General features: G+C 46.4%; 1 protein-coding gene across 3 annotated transcripts in view; it reads right to left on the bottom strand.

Annotated features, from left to right (window-relative positions):
* Nucleotides 1–12274, bottom strand: part of Kcnd3 (potassium voltage-gated channel subfamily D member 3) — a 221412-nt gene extending 209138 nt beyond the window's left edge. For all 3 annotated transcript variants that reach the window (XM_042681453.1, XM_042681438.1, XM_042681446.1), the window contains exon 1: nucleotides 11169–12274. In XM_042681453.1, coding sequence (XP_042537387.1) covers nucleotides 11169–12274 — 1106 coding nt within the window. The remainder of the gene's footprint in view (nucleotides 1–11168) is intronic.
* Nucleotides 12275–12590: the final 316 nt, after the last annotated feature.

The following is a 12590-nucleotide window of genomic DNA, read 5'->3' as shown; positions in this document are numbered from 1 at the left end:
ACTCATTCAGTCTTCATCAGAAATGGCAGAGCCTGCTTATCCACAGATAGATGACAAGCCTAAAGGGACTTAAACAGTTATTAAGTTATCACCTCTGTCCCAGAGACAGCCACTGGCTGACTCCTAACCAACTGAAGAGGGTGTTCTCCCTTGGGAGAGCTAGAGCGGCTGTGGTCCCTTTGTTCCTTGGTGCTATATGATAGCTCCTTCCCCAGGCATCATCAGGCTAAGGGCCTCCACTCGCTTCCTCCTTGTTGGCTTCAATCCTTTTTTCATAGCTTTTTCTTCAAATATGCAGTCCCCTTTTATACAAGTACTTATTGTATGTAGCTCCAAAGAATTCATTCTGGCCACAGATTCGTCCTTAGACCCCAGCACGATGTGTAGTGTACAGCAGTCCTCCAATACTTGTTGAGTAAATGATAGAATGAGTGAAATGCACTTCAATTTTTCACCATGTCTTTCAAGGGTCAGTTGAAATGCTACCTCTTCCATGGAGCCTTTCCTAATCATAACTACCTCCACCTTCTCTTCTTATTCTCCTACCCTCACACATGCCTCTTCCCTTATGAACCCAGTCATCTCTGTTACTGGACTTAAGTTCCAGTAAACTCTAACAGCACCAATCTAGCAATGCTACCACAGTGCGGGAGCTTGAGCACAAGGTCTCAGATTCTTATATGCAGAATGGGAAACTAATACCAACCTACCAGAGCTAAGCCCTGGTCCACATCTCTGTTCTTTCTCTGCAGCTCTTCATGTCACCTAGGACTGTGTGTTGTTCCCCGCGATGCATGTTTGCTGAATTACTGAGCTACTACTTTCCCTAGCTCTTTGCCAAGGGCTAAGACAGGAGTACCCTGGAGAGAGTAGGTTAGACGATGCACCAGCAATAACAGGGAATGCAAATGGCCTTTGTCTCATAGGAGAAGGGAGCAAGTAGGATCAGCAGTGTCTTAAGTCCCTGGAAGTTCTGCCCGAGAATCAGGTACTGCAAAGACAGAGACAGAGCCACCCACAGAATCTGGGCCACAAAGAATCAGTATCACAGTACTTGATCTATGACTGGTTATACCCTATCTCCTATCTACTTACAGATCTAAGGGTCCTTTTATTATTGATTTTTCTACAAAACCCACAAGAAAACTCTGTTTTCTTGAGTGGATGCTGTTTAATTATCAAGAGACTAAAAACAAAACCTTGTTTTATTCACAAAAACAATCTTCCCAGCAGAAACACCATGTGAAAGGCAACTTCCAGCCTGGTGTCAGTGGCTTATGCTCGTAATCCTAGCTACTCAGAAGACTGAGATCTGAGGATCTTTGTTTGAAGCAAGCCCAGGCCAAAAAAAAGTCCTTTGGTGGTTATTGCCAATGCACCACCAAAAAATGAAAGTGGAGCTGTGGTTCAAGTGGTAAAGTGCCAGCCCCAAGTGAAAAAACTCAGGTCCTGAGTTCAAGACTCAGTACTAGCACCCATTAAAAGAAGGAAAGGAGACTGAGAGGAAGAGGAAGAGAAGGAAGGAAGGAAGGAAGGAAGGAAGGAAGGAAGGAAGGAAGAGAACTTTCATAAATGGAGGTGAGAGGAAATGGAAGCATCAGCAAAGCTATTAGTAGGTAGAACCAACTCACAAGGGGCAGGAGACATTACCCAAGGGTCTCTGCCCTACCTTCATTTTTCCCTTGAACCATCTCATCCATTTCCCCCTTCAACTGATTTTGGAAACTGCCTCTTAAGCCCTGTTTTCCCTGCTGAGCCACAGAGCCATCCTTCCATCTGTCTACTGGCTATTTGGAGGACACCCGGGGTTAACTACAAACAATGTAAGTCCAAAGCCAAGCTCACTGACCTCCTCCAACACATTCCTCCTCTATATCTGTCATCAGCCAACCTTGTGATGCCAGAATTCCCTTTCATTTCTCCTGGACATCTTTCCACTTTATTTTATTCTTTTCTTTCCTATCCCACAGCAACTGTCCCAGGCCAGGTCTTTTTTACCTCTTACCTGGATCCATCTTCTAGTTGACTGTCTTCTGTTCAAAGGATTCTTACTAATATGAAGATAGCTGTCCAATTAATCTCCCCAATCAATGTGCCATGCAACACCTTTAGCAGTTTGTAATGAATTCCTTCACTTGATATTTTAGGTCCTCTTCATCTTTAGCAATTCTTTTGTTCCAGCTTGCCTTAATCCATTTCCCTCTCCATATACCCTAACAGTAGCAAACTAGCTAAAGATTAGTTAAGCTTCCCAAACATCCTGTCCTTTTGCAATTTACTCGGATTTCCTATTTCCATGCATTAAAATCCTGCTTGCAGTCATTGGCCTAGATAAAATGTCACCTTTTCCATAAAGCTAATCATTCATTCATCAGCAAATATTTATTTAGCACTTATTCGGTAAGAAACATCCTGATTATTTCCACATATCCTCCTCCTCCTCTCTTGAACATTCTTGTGAACATACTCAGAATCCCCTGCTATATTGTAAACTTCTTAGGACCGATATCTTATTTATTTTTATATCATCAACACTGCCTAATAATGTCTCTTGTAAATATTGGGAGTTCAATAATGTTTGTTGAATCGAATAAAGATGTATGCTGTCCACTGTTTTGATTTTGGTTAGTTTAATTCTCCTAGGGTTGTTTTCTGCTTAAGTATGCATGTCCAGAAAGAAGTAAAAATAAACTAATGATACTTTTCAGCAGCTATAAGCCTATAATTATAGTTAACTCTCGGTTATCCATGTCATTGGAAAAACCAGCACCAGAAAGAAATTTACAGCAGGGGGGGGAGGGGGGGAAGCAAAGCAAAACAAACAAATAGCACATCATTTTCACCCATCTTTGACAGTATTGTGTGACTTTTAAGTGAATGGGTTTTTGTTTTTGTTGTTTGTTTTTGCCTCTGTTTGGCTGATCTGTTAGTATTTTGTGTTTACAGTCAGACTATGAAGAACTGCTAGGGACACAGGTGAGGTGAACTATGCTCTTAGGAAGAATCCATTAAGAAATTAAACTCTTGTGCCATACAACTTCAAAGGCAGGACTCTGGGTGAGCACATGGCACAGACATTCAGAGTGTGGCATGGTGCTCCAAGGTACGATGTCTTCTCTAGGATAACTGCCAACAGTAGAGATTCCCAGCCCCCTGAACATCCCACTACAGGGTGCAGAATGTGTTTTTGGTTTTGTGCCAGTACTTGAACTCAGGGCCTGGGCACTGTCCCTTAGCTTTTTCTGCCCAAGGCTGCTTACTCTACCACTGGAGCCACACTTTCACTTACAGCTTTTTGATGGTTAATTGGAGATAAGACTCTCATAAACTCTCCTGCCTGGGCTGGCTTTGAACCATGATCCTCTGATGTCAATCTCCTGAGTTGCTAGGATTATGAGCATGAGCCTCTAGCACCTGGCTTCAGTATGAGTTTTTGTTTAAGGAAGATGACAGAATTAGCACTGGGAGTGATGAGTTCTGGGATGGAGGCAGGGCTGTGCTTCTAGGCTTGTTGGCATCGGAAGATGTCTTGCTGTGGCCCTGGGAACTCCTGCATGCAAATCAAGGAAAATGAGATTTGTAATTTTGCAATGGTAGCCAGATAATGTAGCGGGGGGAGGGGGAAAGAGTTCCCCTTTGCCACTTCTGAGGCAAACAAATATCACATGTGGTGATTCGGCAGCTGCATTAGTTGGGGAAAATTGATGCGCATTTCATGTGTCAGGGAGCTGAATCCCAGAGAATAGAGCCAGCCTCCCAGAAAATGGTTTCTTTATATAGTTCTATCCATTTATTGTTTGATTGGACTTTCTGTATATTAAATTCAAGCTGTTCTGCCGCTCACGGGTATTATGATGCGTTGGCTTGGTGGGAAATAATGAAGGTGACGGGATTTTACAGTGTCGCATTACAAAGGAGGCGTACCCAACCTCATCCATCTCTCCATCAACTAGCTTGTGTGCGAGGTGGCACTTATATTAAAACGATTTTTTCTGATTCAGTTTAATGACACTCATTCGAGTCCTGACACCCAGAATATGATTACACAAGCTAAATGTAATCTTCCCCTATCCAGTCATGGTCAGCAAAGGCTGATCTTTTTTGCCTTCTCAGTGCTATCTTCCCACACACCCATCCATTCTGCATGGATCTAGGCTGAGGGGAGAGAGAAGCCAATGTCTAGCTTGAGAAAAGCTGGCTGGATGAGCAGGGGGCTGAGTTCCTGGAGTTGGAGCCAGGAAAGTTGTGCCTTTTGGCATAAACTTGAGACGCCTAAAAGTAAGTGATACCCCCTTCCTTCTTGCCCCAATGAAGTCCTCCTTAGAAGTTTGTCTGAAGTTAGTACTCTGCATATCTTCCAAAATGGATTGCTAGGGGAAAGTCTCTACTTTCCAGAAAAGAAATGCCAAGACTTGGACATTACCTGGAGATGGACATGTATATGTTCATGTAAGATGAGTCTTCAGGAGAGTGATAGCTTTCTGGTAATGGTTGGCTACGTGCAGGGTCACCTGCCCAAGGACAAGGCAGGAGAGTTACTCTGCCTTACCAAGGCCAGAGCCACGAGGGGTACTGTGCCCTTCCTGACTACCAGCTCTGACAGAGATTAGACCAGATTCCTGCATGCCCCCAGAAAGCCACTTCTTCTTGGATGAGGGAAATAAAAACACTTGCACAGTGACTGAGGGGCTCTTCCCCCTGCTAGGGAGAGGGAGGGCCTGCTGTTTTTTATTTACACTATTTTGAGGCAGAATAATTGCTGCTCCTCAGGAAGAGTCATGTTTGTATTTGTGGTGTGTTTAAAGAGGGAAACACAAACAAAACCTCGAGCGGAGAGGTGGAGATTGATTTGGAGACATTCTAGAAGACAGCTGTGGAAGGAGCCACTACCCTGGAAATTCCTTTCCAAATATTTCAGTGATTTGAATCTCCTGTTGAGAAGACTAATCCAATGTGACGTCTCCAGCCTGAAACACCCATTGGTATGAACTAACTTTTCCCTTTTGTGCACCTCTGAAGCCCGATGTCCCACCCTTGTTGAAGTGGCTCTCATAACCTCTGTTTGAGCCAAGATGGTTCTCAAGGCTGTGGGCATAGCCCCAGCATCTTGCCATGTGCTCTGAAACTATAGCCTGGGTTGAGAGGAAAGTTCTATACAGGTGTGGTTGCTTCCTGCTCACAGCCAGCAGCATGCTTACTCTGAGATGCTTGCTGAGAAAGCTTCCTACTTCCAAATATAGCCTCTACCTCAAAATATATGTAGAACTCCTGATTTCTCCAATCTCTACTGCCCCTACCTTCCATCCTAGCCACCATCATTTCCTCCAGATTCTCATGATGGCTTCTCCCCAGCAATGTAGCACTAACCTGCACCCATTCCTCTACTACTCGGGATGCTTTGAAAAATAAGGTAGCAGCTCAAAACCCTCCAGTGGCTTCTCACACCAGGTAAAGTAAAAGGCAAAGTCCATATCATGGTCATGAAGCACCTGCATAAACTGTTTTCCCATTACCTACCCTGCTGGCCTTGTTCCTGGTACTTTATTTCACTTTCTTGTATAGCTCAACCATTAGGACCTTCTCTCTTGTCCAAGAACAGCACAAAGGCCCTTCCTGCCTGATGGATGACCTTTGCATTTGCTGTTCCCTCTGACTAAAATGCTTGTTCTCCATGCTATTCATCTCCCTCCAGGTCTCTGCTCAGTATCAACTTATTTGGGAGGCCCTTCTTGATCTCCTAACATAAAACAAATTCCCCCTTGCCATACCTGTCCCCCCCCCCCAAACTCCCTATTCCCTGTCACATCATATTTTGTTTGATACCTGATATTATCTATTTGTTTATCTATTTACTATTCCTGCTTGCTAAAAATGGCAAGACCATACACAGACCATTCTCTCACTGCTATATCCCCAGTGCATAATGGACACTCAATAAACATTTATGAAATAGATCATTGAGTATGAAGTTTACCCATGGCTCCCTTTTTTTGCTCCATCCTGGAGTCTGGAGGAGAGTATGGTCATGCAGCCTCAAACAGTGCAAAAGTCTGATGCAAATATCTCTGGCAAAAAGCCCTTTGTAAATCTGAGTCATCACATATTATTTGGCTTGTCCTTCCCACCTCCGCCCTGCTCACCAGCAGAGCTAACATCTGGATAGCACTGTCACATGGTCAGAAGATAACTGTCAAGTGGGAAAGTTGGAGCAAGACAAACCGTGACACAAAACAATTTGGTTGAACAAATAGGTCCTGAGGCCCACTATGTATTGGGCTCTGTGCTAGACACATATCTTACAAAGGGCCTGCCCTTGATGACCTCACATCCCAGCAGGAAAGATATACAAGCAGCTGGAATGAATAAAATGTGGCAAAGACAAGATGAAAGAATACACAACTCTTATGGGAAGCAAGAAGAGGGCCCCCAGCTCCTGGAAGGTCAGGGAAGTCTCTGGGAACAGATGATGTGGGTTAAGCTGGGACAATGATTCGAGTCAGTAAGACCCAGCAGAAAAGAGGGGTCATCTCTAACAAGAAGTATTCAAGTTCACAGGAAGGGAAATGAGTCCCATTTGATTCATCATATACTGGACTGCTAGACATCCATTGTGTTTATGTTTCATGCCTGGCACACAGTAAGCACTCAATAAATGCTGAGGATGCAAACCTGCACTTTCTCTTGGGAATTTCAGCACCGGAGAATGGTCAGTTAAGAAATGTTAACAAAGAAAAGACTTTGAAATCTGTTTTTAGGGAGCATCTTGCAATCAGTCCCCTGTGCAGGGTCCTACCCTCACTTAACTGGTATGATTAGCTAATGTCCAGGCTGAGTCACTGAGCAATGGGAGGAGGGCTGGTGGGCCCTGGTAGCAGTAGATGAGGGTGCACACCAAACTCTGGAACTTCAAGGGTTAACAAAAACAGATCTGAGAGAGGCTCCTCTCCAGGGCTGATCAAGGATCCCCAATCCATAATCTTCCTATCCCCACCTCCCAAGCTGACTCTCTCAGTCTCCTGGAGCCCCAGGCAGGCCCCCTTCCAGGACTGTGTTTTAAAGGGAAATGCAAATCACCTGGAGGCTGCTTCGTGCTTGGAAGAAGTAAAAATCGATTCTGTTTTCGTTAAAGTGATTTTTGGACACTGTCAAAAGCTCTCTCATCTCTGAGCATGGGGTGACAGATAGGCTGCCGATCTCAATTACATAACTGAGCCAACCAGTGGCAGCAGGCCACCTGATCAGGACAAAAGCAGATCGGCTTCTCTCCCAAGCCCAATTCCTTGTCCCTGAGGCATCCAAGAGCATCTCATCCCATGCAGGCCTGCAGCCCTCATGGATGCTTGCTCACAAGGCTTTCCTTTCCCATACTCCCCCTATCCTTAGTCCTCACTGAGCTACCCCAAGGTCTGCATCAGATCCTTTGTGATGTCAAGCAAAGCCAAGAAAATTTAAGAACTGGAATCTGCTTCAAAAAAAGTTTATATCATATAATACATTCCCAAACCAGTTATGTTGGTCTTATTTAATATTGTTCTATGTTATCCTTTCCTTCCATTAACTGAGATAATTGGGGATTTATTTTATTTATAGCATCAATTATGAGCACCGAAATTAATCCCGGAATGGTGCATTTGGGAACTCAACTGTCCAGGGAGCACAAGGGAAGCCTGGGTACAGCTTAGGGGGTCTTCCCCACAAGCATAAGAGGCTGGAAGAAACCCTGTCTTCAAGCCTTGGTGGAAGTTTGAGTGGTCGTTGTTAAGGTATTTTGATAAATGAAATAAATGGTGATATTTGGCTTCAACAGATCCTTCCCTAGAGGTCACCTAGTAACTCATGAGTGAGGTACTGGGAAAACGGACAGAGATGGCAACTAGAGTCAGGAGGAGCAAATGCCTTTTCTCACACGGGGCCTCTTCTCAGACTGTCAGCTTCTGCAAAGGAGCTGAAGACTGGGTTTCTCCAGATTGAAGAATGAGAGCTTGGATAAGGAGTGAGGCAGGAAGGGTCAGAGATGGAAGAAGGAGGTGTCTGTTAGGAAGCAATCGGACTATGGGTGGGTGTTGGTTCTTGGTATTCCACGGACATTTGGGACTCAGATGTTGGTGTAGAATAAGGAAAAGATCGGCTTGTGGTGGTTAGGACAGAACCAGGCTGGAAAGAGGAGAGGTTTTCCAGAGCGGAGCCAGTGAGGGTCTCCAGAAGGGGTAAGAAGATGCCAGTAAAGAAGGACCAGGGCTGGGACAGAGCAACAGGGTTAGGGTGGTGATGCAGGCCCTATAGGCCCAAACTTTGACTCTACCCCCTCTTCCCCCAAGAGATCACAGGTAGGTCTAGAAGGGACTGGGAAGAGTATCAGGTCAGGCAAATGGAGATGGTGCCCTATCTTCACTGACCCATCCATTAAAAAGAATTTTGCCAAGCACCTGCTATGTATAGTCAAGTAAGTGAGCCTGGAAATGGTGCCAACTTTTGACTCCAGTCAAAGCAGCCTGAACCAGCCCTGAGCTATAGCAGCCAGGTTGGAGCCTTCTTTCTCATAATTTATCTGAGTTTAAGGATGATATGACTCAAGGTCCGTTCTTGTGCATTTGGTTCTCCTCCCAGAAGTCAGACATTTTTCATCATGCATGGGAAAGAAGAAACAAATTCCATCATCAGGTGTGGGCTGAGAAGTCCACAGGGCCTAAAGTCAGAGGAACCACATTCTCCCCAACACAAGCATCCTCCTCTTCCTCTTTGCCTTCACACCTTGGCAGTCTTCCTGTTTCCTCACCCCCTTGCCAAAAGGAGATGTGAGGCCAAACCTATTCTCCCCCTCCCCGATATTTCATTTATTCCTTGGTCTACAGGATGCATGCCAAAGGAGATCAGTCTCCTTTGAAGCAGTAAAATTCTGGATGTTTCTACTGAAGCAACCATTAATTTCTAAGGCAGCCCAATAAACCGCCTAGAAGAAAGCTTGATTTACAGAGTCTCTGTGTGCCTAGTACAGTGCCTGGCATACAGAAGTCACTGGGTAGTTATATTCTAGATGAGTAATATGACTAGAATAGAATGTAACATTCTGAGGATGTCTAAAAAAGTAATAACGCTGAAGTTCTGATTTCTACCTAGGCGCCCTGATGGAGTAGGGAGCAATGGAATGAAAGGAGGAAAGGCCCTGAGAACAGCCAGTGTGGTGTTTCAAACTCAGCTCTAAGTCAATGGGAAACTTACTTAACCTCTCTAGCCTCACCTTCCGTATCTATCTAAGGCTATAAAACTTTTCCTACCTACTAGGTTGCTGTGAAGACCTAGAGATAATATATGCAAAGTACTTAGACACTGCTGACACATAGTAGACACCCATATGCTGTTATACTAATAATAAAAAGTAATAGGCAGCGGGCCAATGAAGTTTCCATTGATCTCCGCTGGAACAATCTCGTTTTAACTCTGACACCCATCAATCTGCCCTGTGTTTATTCCCATCCATGTCTCTCCCTCTGCTATCCTGAATGCCCTAAGAGGCACCTGGATAGTCACCCACCTCAGAAGTGTGCTGGTTACTGGGATGGGGTTTCTGGTCATGAATGAAGTCCCCTTCAGAAGGGTCAAAGGGACAAAGGTCCAGTCAACTCCTTAACCCATTTTATTTCTAAATATCCCACTATGGATAAAGCTCACACCTATCACTTGAGAACAAAGTCAAATAGCTATTCTTATCTTCTCTGGGAGAGCAGCTATTTGAAGAAGTATACGTGTGTGCACAGATGTTTGTGTGCATGTATGTGTGTGTGTGTGCATGTGTGTAGGAGGAAAAGGAAAGACAGCTTCCATCACCCAGTCAGAGATAAAAGAAATGCTCAAATCGATCAAATGTGGTCTTCTCAAATGGACAGTGACACCCTTCCTGCTCTTTCTCTTGCTGTTCCCTTTCCCTCCCATGGTAGAATGACAAATGTAATCAGCTTGAAAGGCCCCCCTCACCTGCTCAGTCATTTCCAATAAGCACACACATAGAGCTATGGAAAAACGGACACCACCATCACCACAGGGTTTCAGCCAGGAAAAATCAAATCACCAGGATACCACCACCTGAATTGTCAAAGACCAAATAAAAAGCTTCATGAATTCTCCATCAGCAATATAATGCTTCCTGGCCTAAGCAAATATAGAGTCGGCATATGAATTGTGGAGGGATTTTGCATTAGCCTCAGTGGCTTCCAACGGCTAAAGCAGAAACCCCTATGAAATCTATGTCTCTATAAACTTGCTTTTTTTATTGGCTCTAATCCTGTTAGGGTGAAGACCACAATCTCCTTTCTGAGCCCCTTCCCCTGATGGAAAGCTGCACAGCCCGTCACCATGAATACATTTTGTGACCTCAATGAAGAAGATAACTCAGAGAGCTGGAGGAGGCAGAGTCCCCAAGACCTCCTCAGCACCTGTCCCTCTCCGGATGATATTGCTGCTTCTGTTTGACCACACAATCCATTCATTCAGACCATCTCATAGACATGCAGGTGGGTCGGGTCATTCCATCACCGACTCAATCTGAGAAATCAAAACTGCTGCTTTTTTTTTTTAACTGAGGGGGAAAAAAGAAGAAAAGAGATGCCTCAATTTGAAGAAAATCTGAGTTCAGCCAGTGTCACTTAGAGAAAGTCTAATCAGAACCACTGAACCATGAGCATCTACGGCAGCAGAGGAGAAAAGTTAGGCAAAAGAGGAAACAGCCTACATATATACACATATGCTACAGGAAGAGTGATCTCGATGTTTCCTTACACCATTCACCAAGCTTCTCACAGACCTCTTCCTCCACACCCACTGCACCATTATCTCCTTGACAGATGCACAAAAGAATGCAGTCACCATCACACACACACACACACACATGCACACACACACACAAACACACAGAGTGCATGGCTGGGAAAAGAAATGGTGGCTTCATTTCCTACTCTTTATAAAATATATGCCCATCCTAGAATCAACTCAGAGCAAACCACCCCCCTGCCCCCCACCAAACAAATCATGCAAGTGCTTTCTGCTCCTGATGCTGTCACTCTTGGAGGAGGAACTCTTCTTGCCAAAGTGATCCTCATTCATGTCGCCATCCAGTGTTTCATGGTTCCTCCACCCACCTCCACCCTGTCCAGTGCGCACCGGTACTCACTTACCCCAGGGTGGTCATGGTGACAATGGTGTACCAAAAAGAAGCTGGGATGCTCGTGAACTTGCTGGCAGAGGAACCCTTCTCGGCATAAAACATCACAGTGGCGAAGATGATGATGGCCATGGTGAGGGAGAAGAGGAGGAAGCCAAGTTCCGAGGCGCAGCTCTTCAAGGTGTAGCCCAGGATGCGCAGGCCCTGGGAGTGGCGCGAGAACTTGAAGATCCTGAAGACGCGGAAGACCCGGAGCGTGACGAAGGCCCCGGACACATCCTCGTTGTTGGCCATGACCAGGCCGATGTAATAGGGCATGATGGCCACCACGTCGATGATGCTCATGACGCTGCGGATGAAGCGGTAGCGGCTGGGCGCCGCGAAGAGCCGGAGCAGGTACTCCACGGTGAAGATCATGACGCAGGCCGTGTCCAGGCAGAAGAACGCCACGGAGTAGCGCTCTCCGCAGGGCAGCTCCTTGCTCCCCGGGACCGTGCCACAGGGCACCGTCTCCACCACGTTGGTGATGACCGAGACGGCGATGAAGAAGCCGGTCACGTAATAGAAGACCAGCGCCAGGGTGCTGGTGTGCGGGTTCTCGAAGGCCCGCCACATGGTCTGGCGGAAGCTGAGCGAGGGCATGGACTCCTGGTTGTTCTCAGAGTCGTTGTCGTCCATGAGGCGCTCAGCGTTCTCCCGCTTGCGGTCTTTGTACTCCTCGTAGCAGCAGTCTCCGATGATCTCGGGGAGGATGCCGTAGAAGGCCAGCTCGTCGTCGTAGGCCGAGATGCACTCGTAGCGCGGGTAATGCAGCTTCCCGGTGCGGTAGAAGTTGAGTACGCAGCGGAACACTTCTGGGTCCCGGTCAAAGAAGTATTCTTTGGTGTCCTCGTTGAAGAAGAACTCCTTCTCCGTGCTGCCCAGCAGCGTGTCCGGATAGCGCTCCAGCGTGGTCCTCCACGTCTGGAACCGTCGTCCGCTCACGTTGAGCACGATCAGCTCATCCTGCCGCTTGTTCTTATCTGCCGGGGCTAAGGGCATGGGGCAGTTGGCTACGGGCATCCATCCGATGGCTGCAGCCCTGGCAAAGGGCAGCCAGGCTGCAACTCCTGCGGCCATGGTGACTCCAGTTCTTGGGCGCGCGACTGCTCACTTGGGACACCAGCTTGGAGTTTGTTAGGCAGCCCCCTGTTGGACGGGAGAGAGCAGAAAAAGGGCTAAGTTCTGGCTTGGAGTCAGCAGGGACCTCAGGAAGGGGTCACTGATGAGTGGCCCAGCAAGTCTCCCAGGGAAAGTAAGAGAGCCCAAACCGCCACACAGCTGAGAGCTGGATACCTCTCCTTCTGCGTAGGGAGAGCACTTAGCAGGGGGCTGGAGCAGCAAGGCGGGATCACCAGCTGTTGCTGACGGCCTGACAAACTGTCAGGTTCCAAGA

The sequence above is a fragment of the Dipodomys spectabilis genome, unplaced genomic scaffold (genome assembly GCF_019054845.1).
Source record: "Dipodomys spectabilis isolate Male_0828 unplaced genomic scaffold, ASM1905484v1 ptg000002l, whole genome shotgun sequence".
Classification (NCBI taxonomy): Eukaryota; Metazoa; Chordata; class Mammalia; order Rodentia; family Heteromyidae; genus Dipodomys; species Dipodomys spectabilis.
Note: the sequence above shows the minus strand (reverse complement) of the source record. Positions and strands in the feature narration are given on the sequence as shown.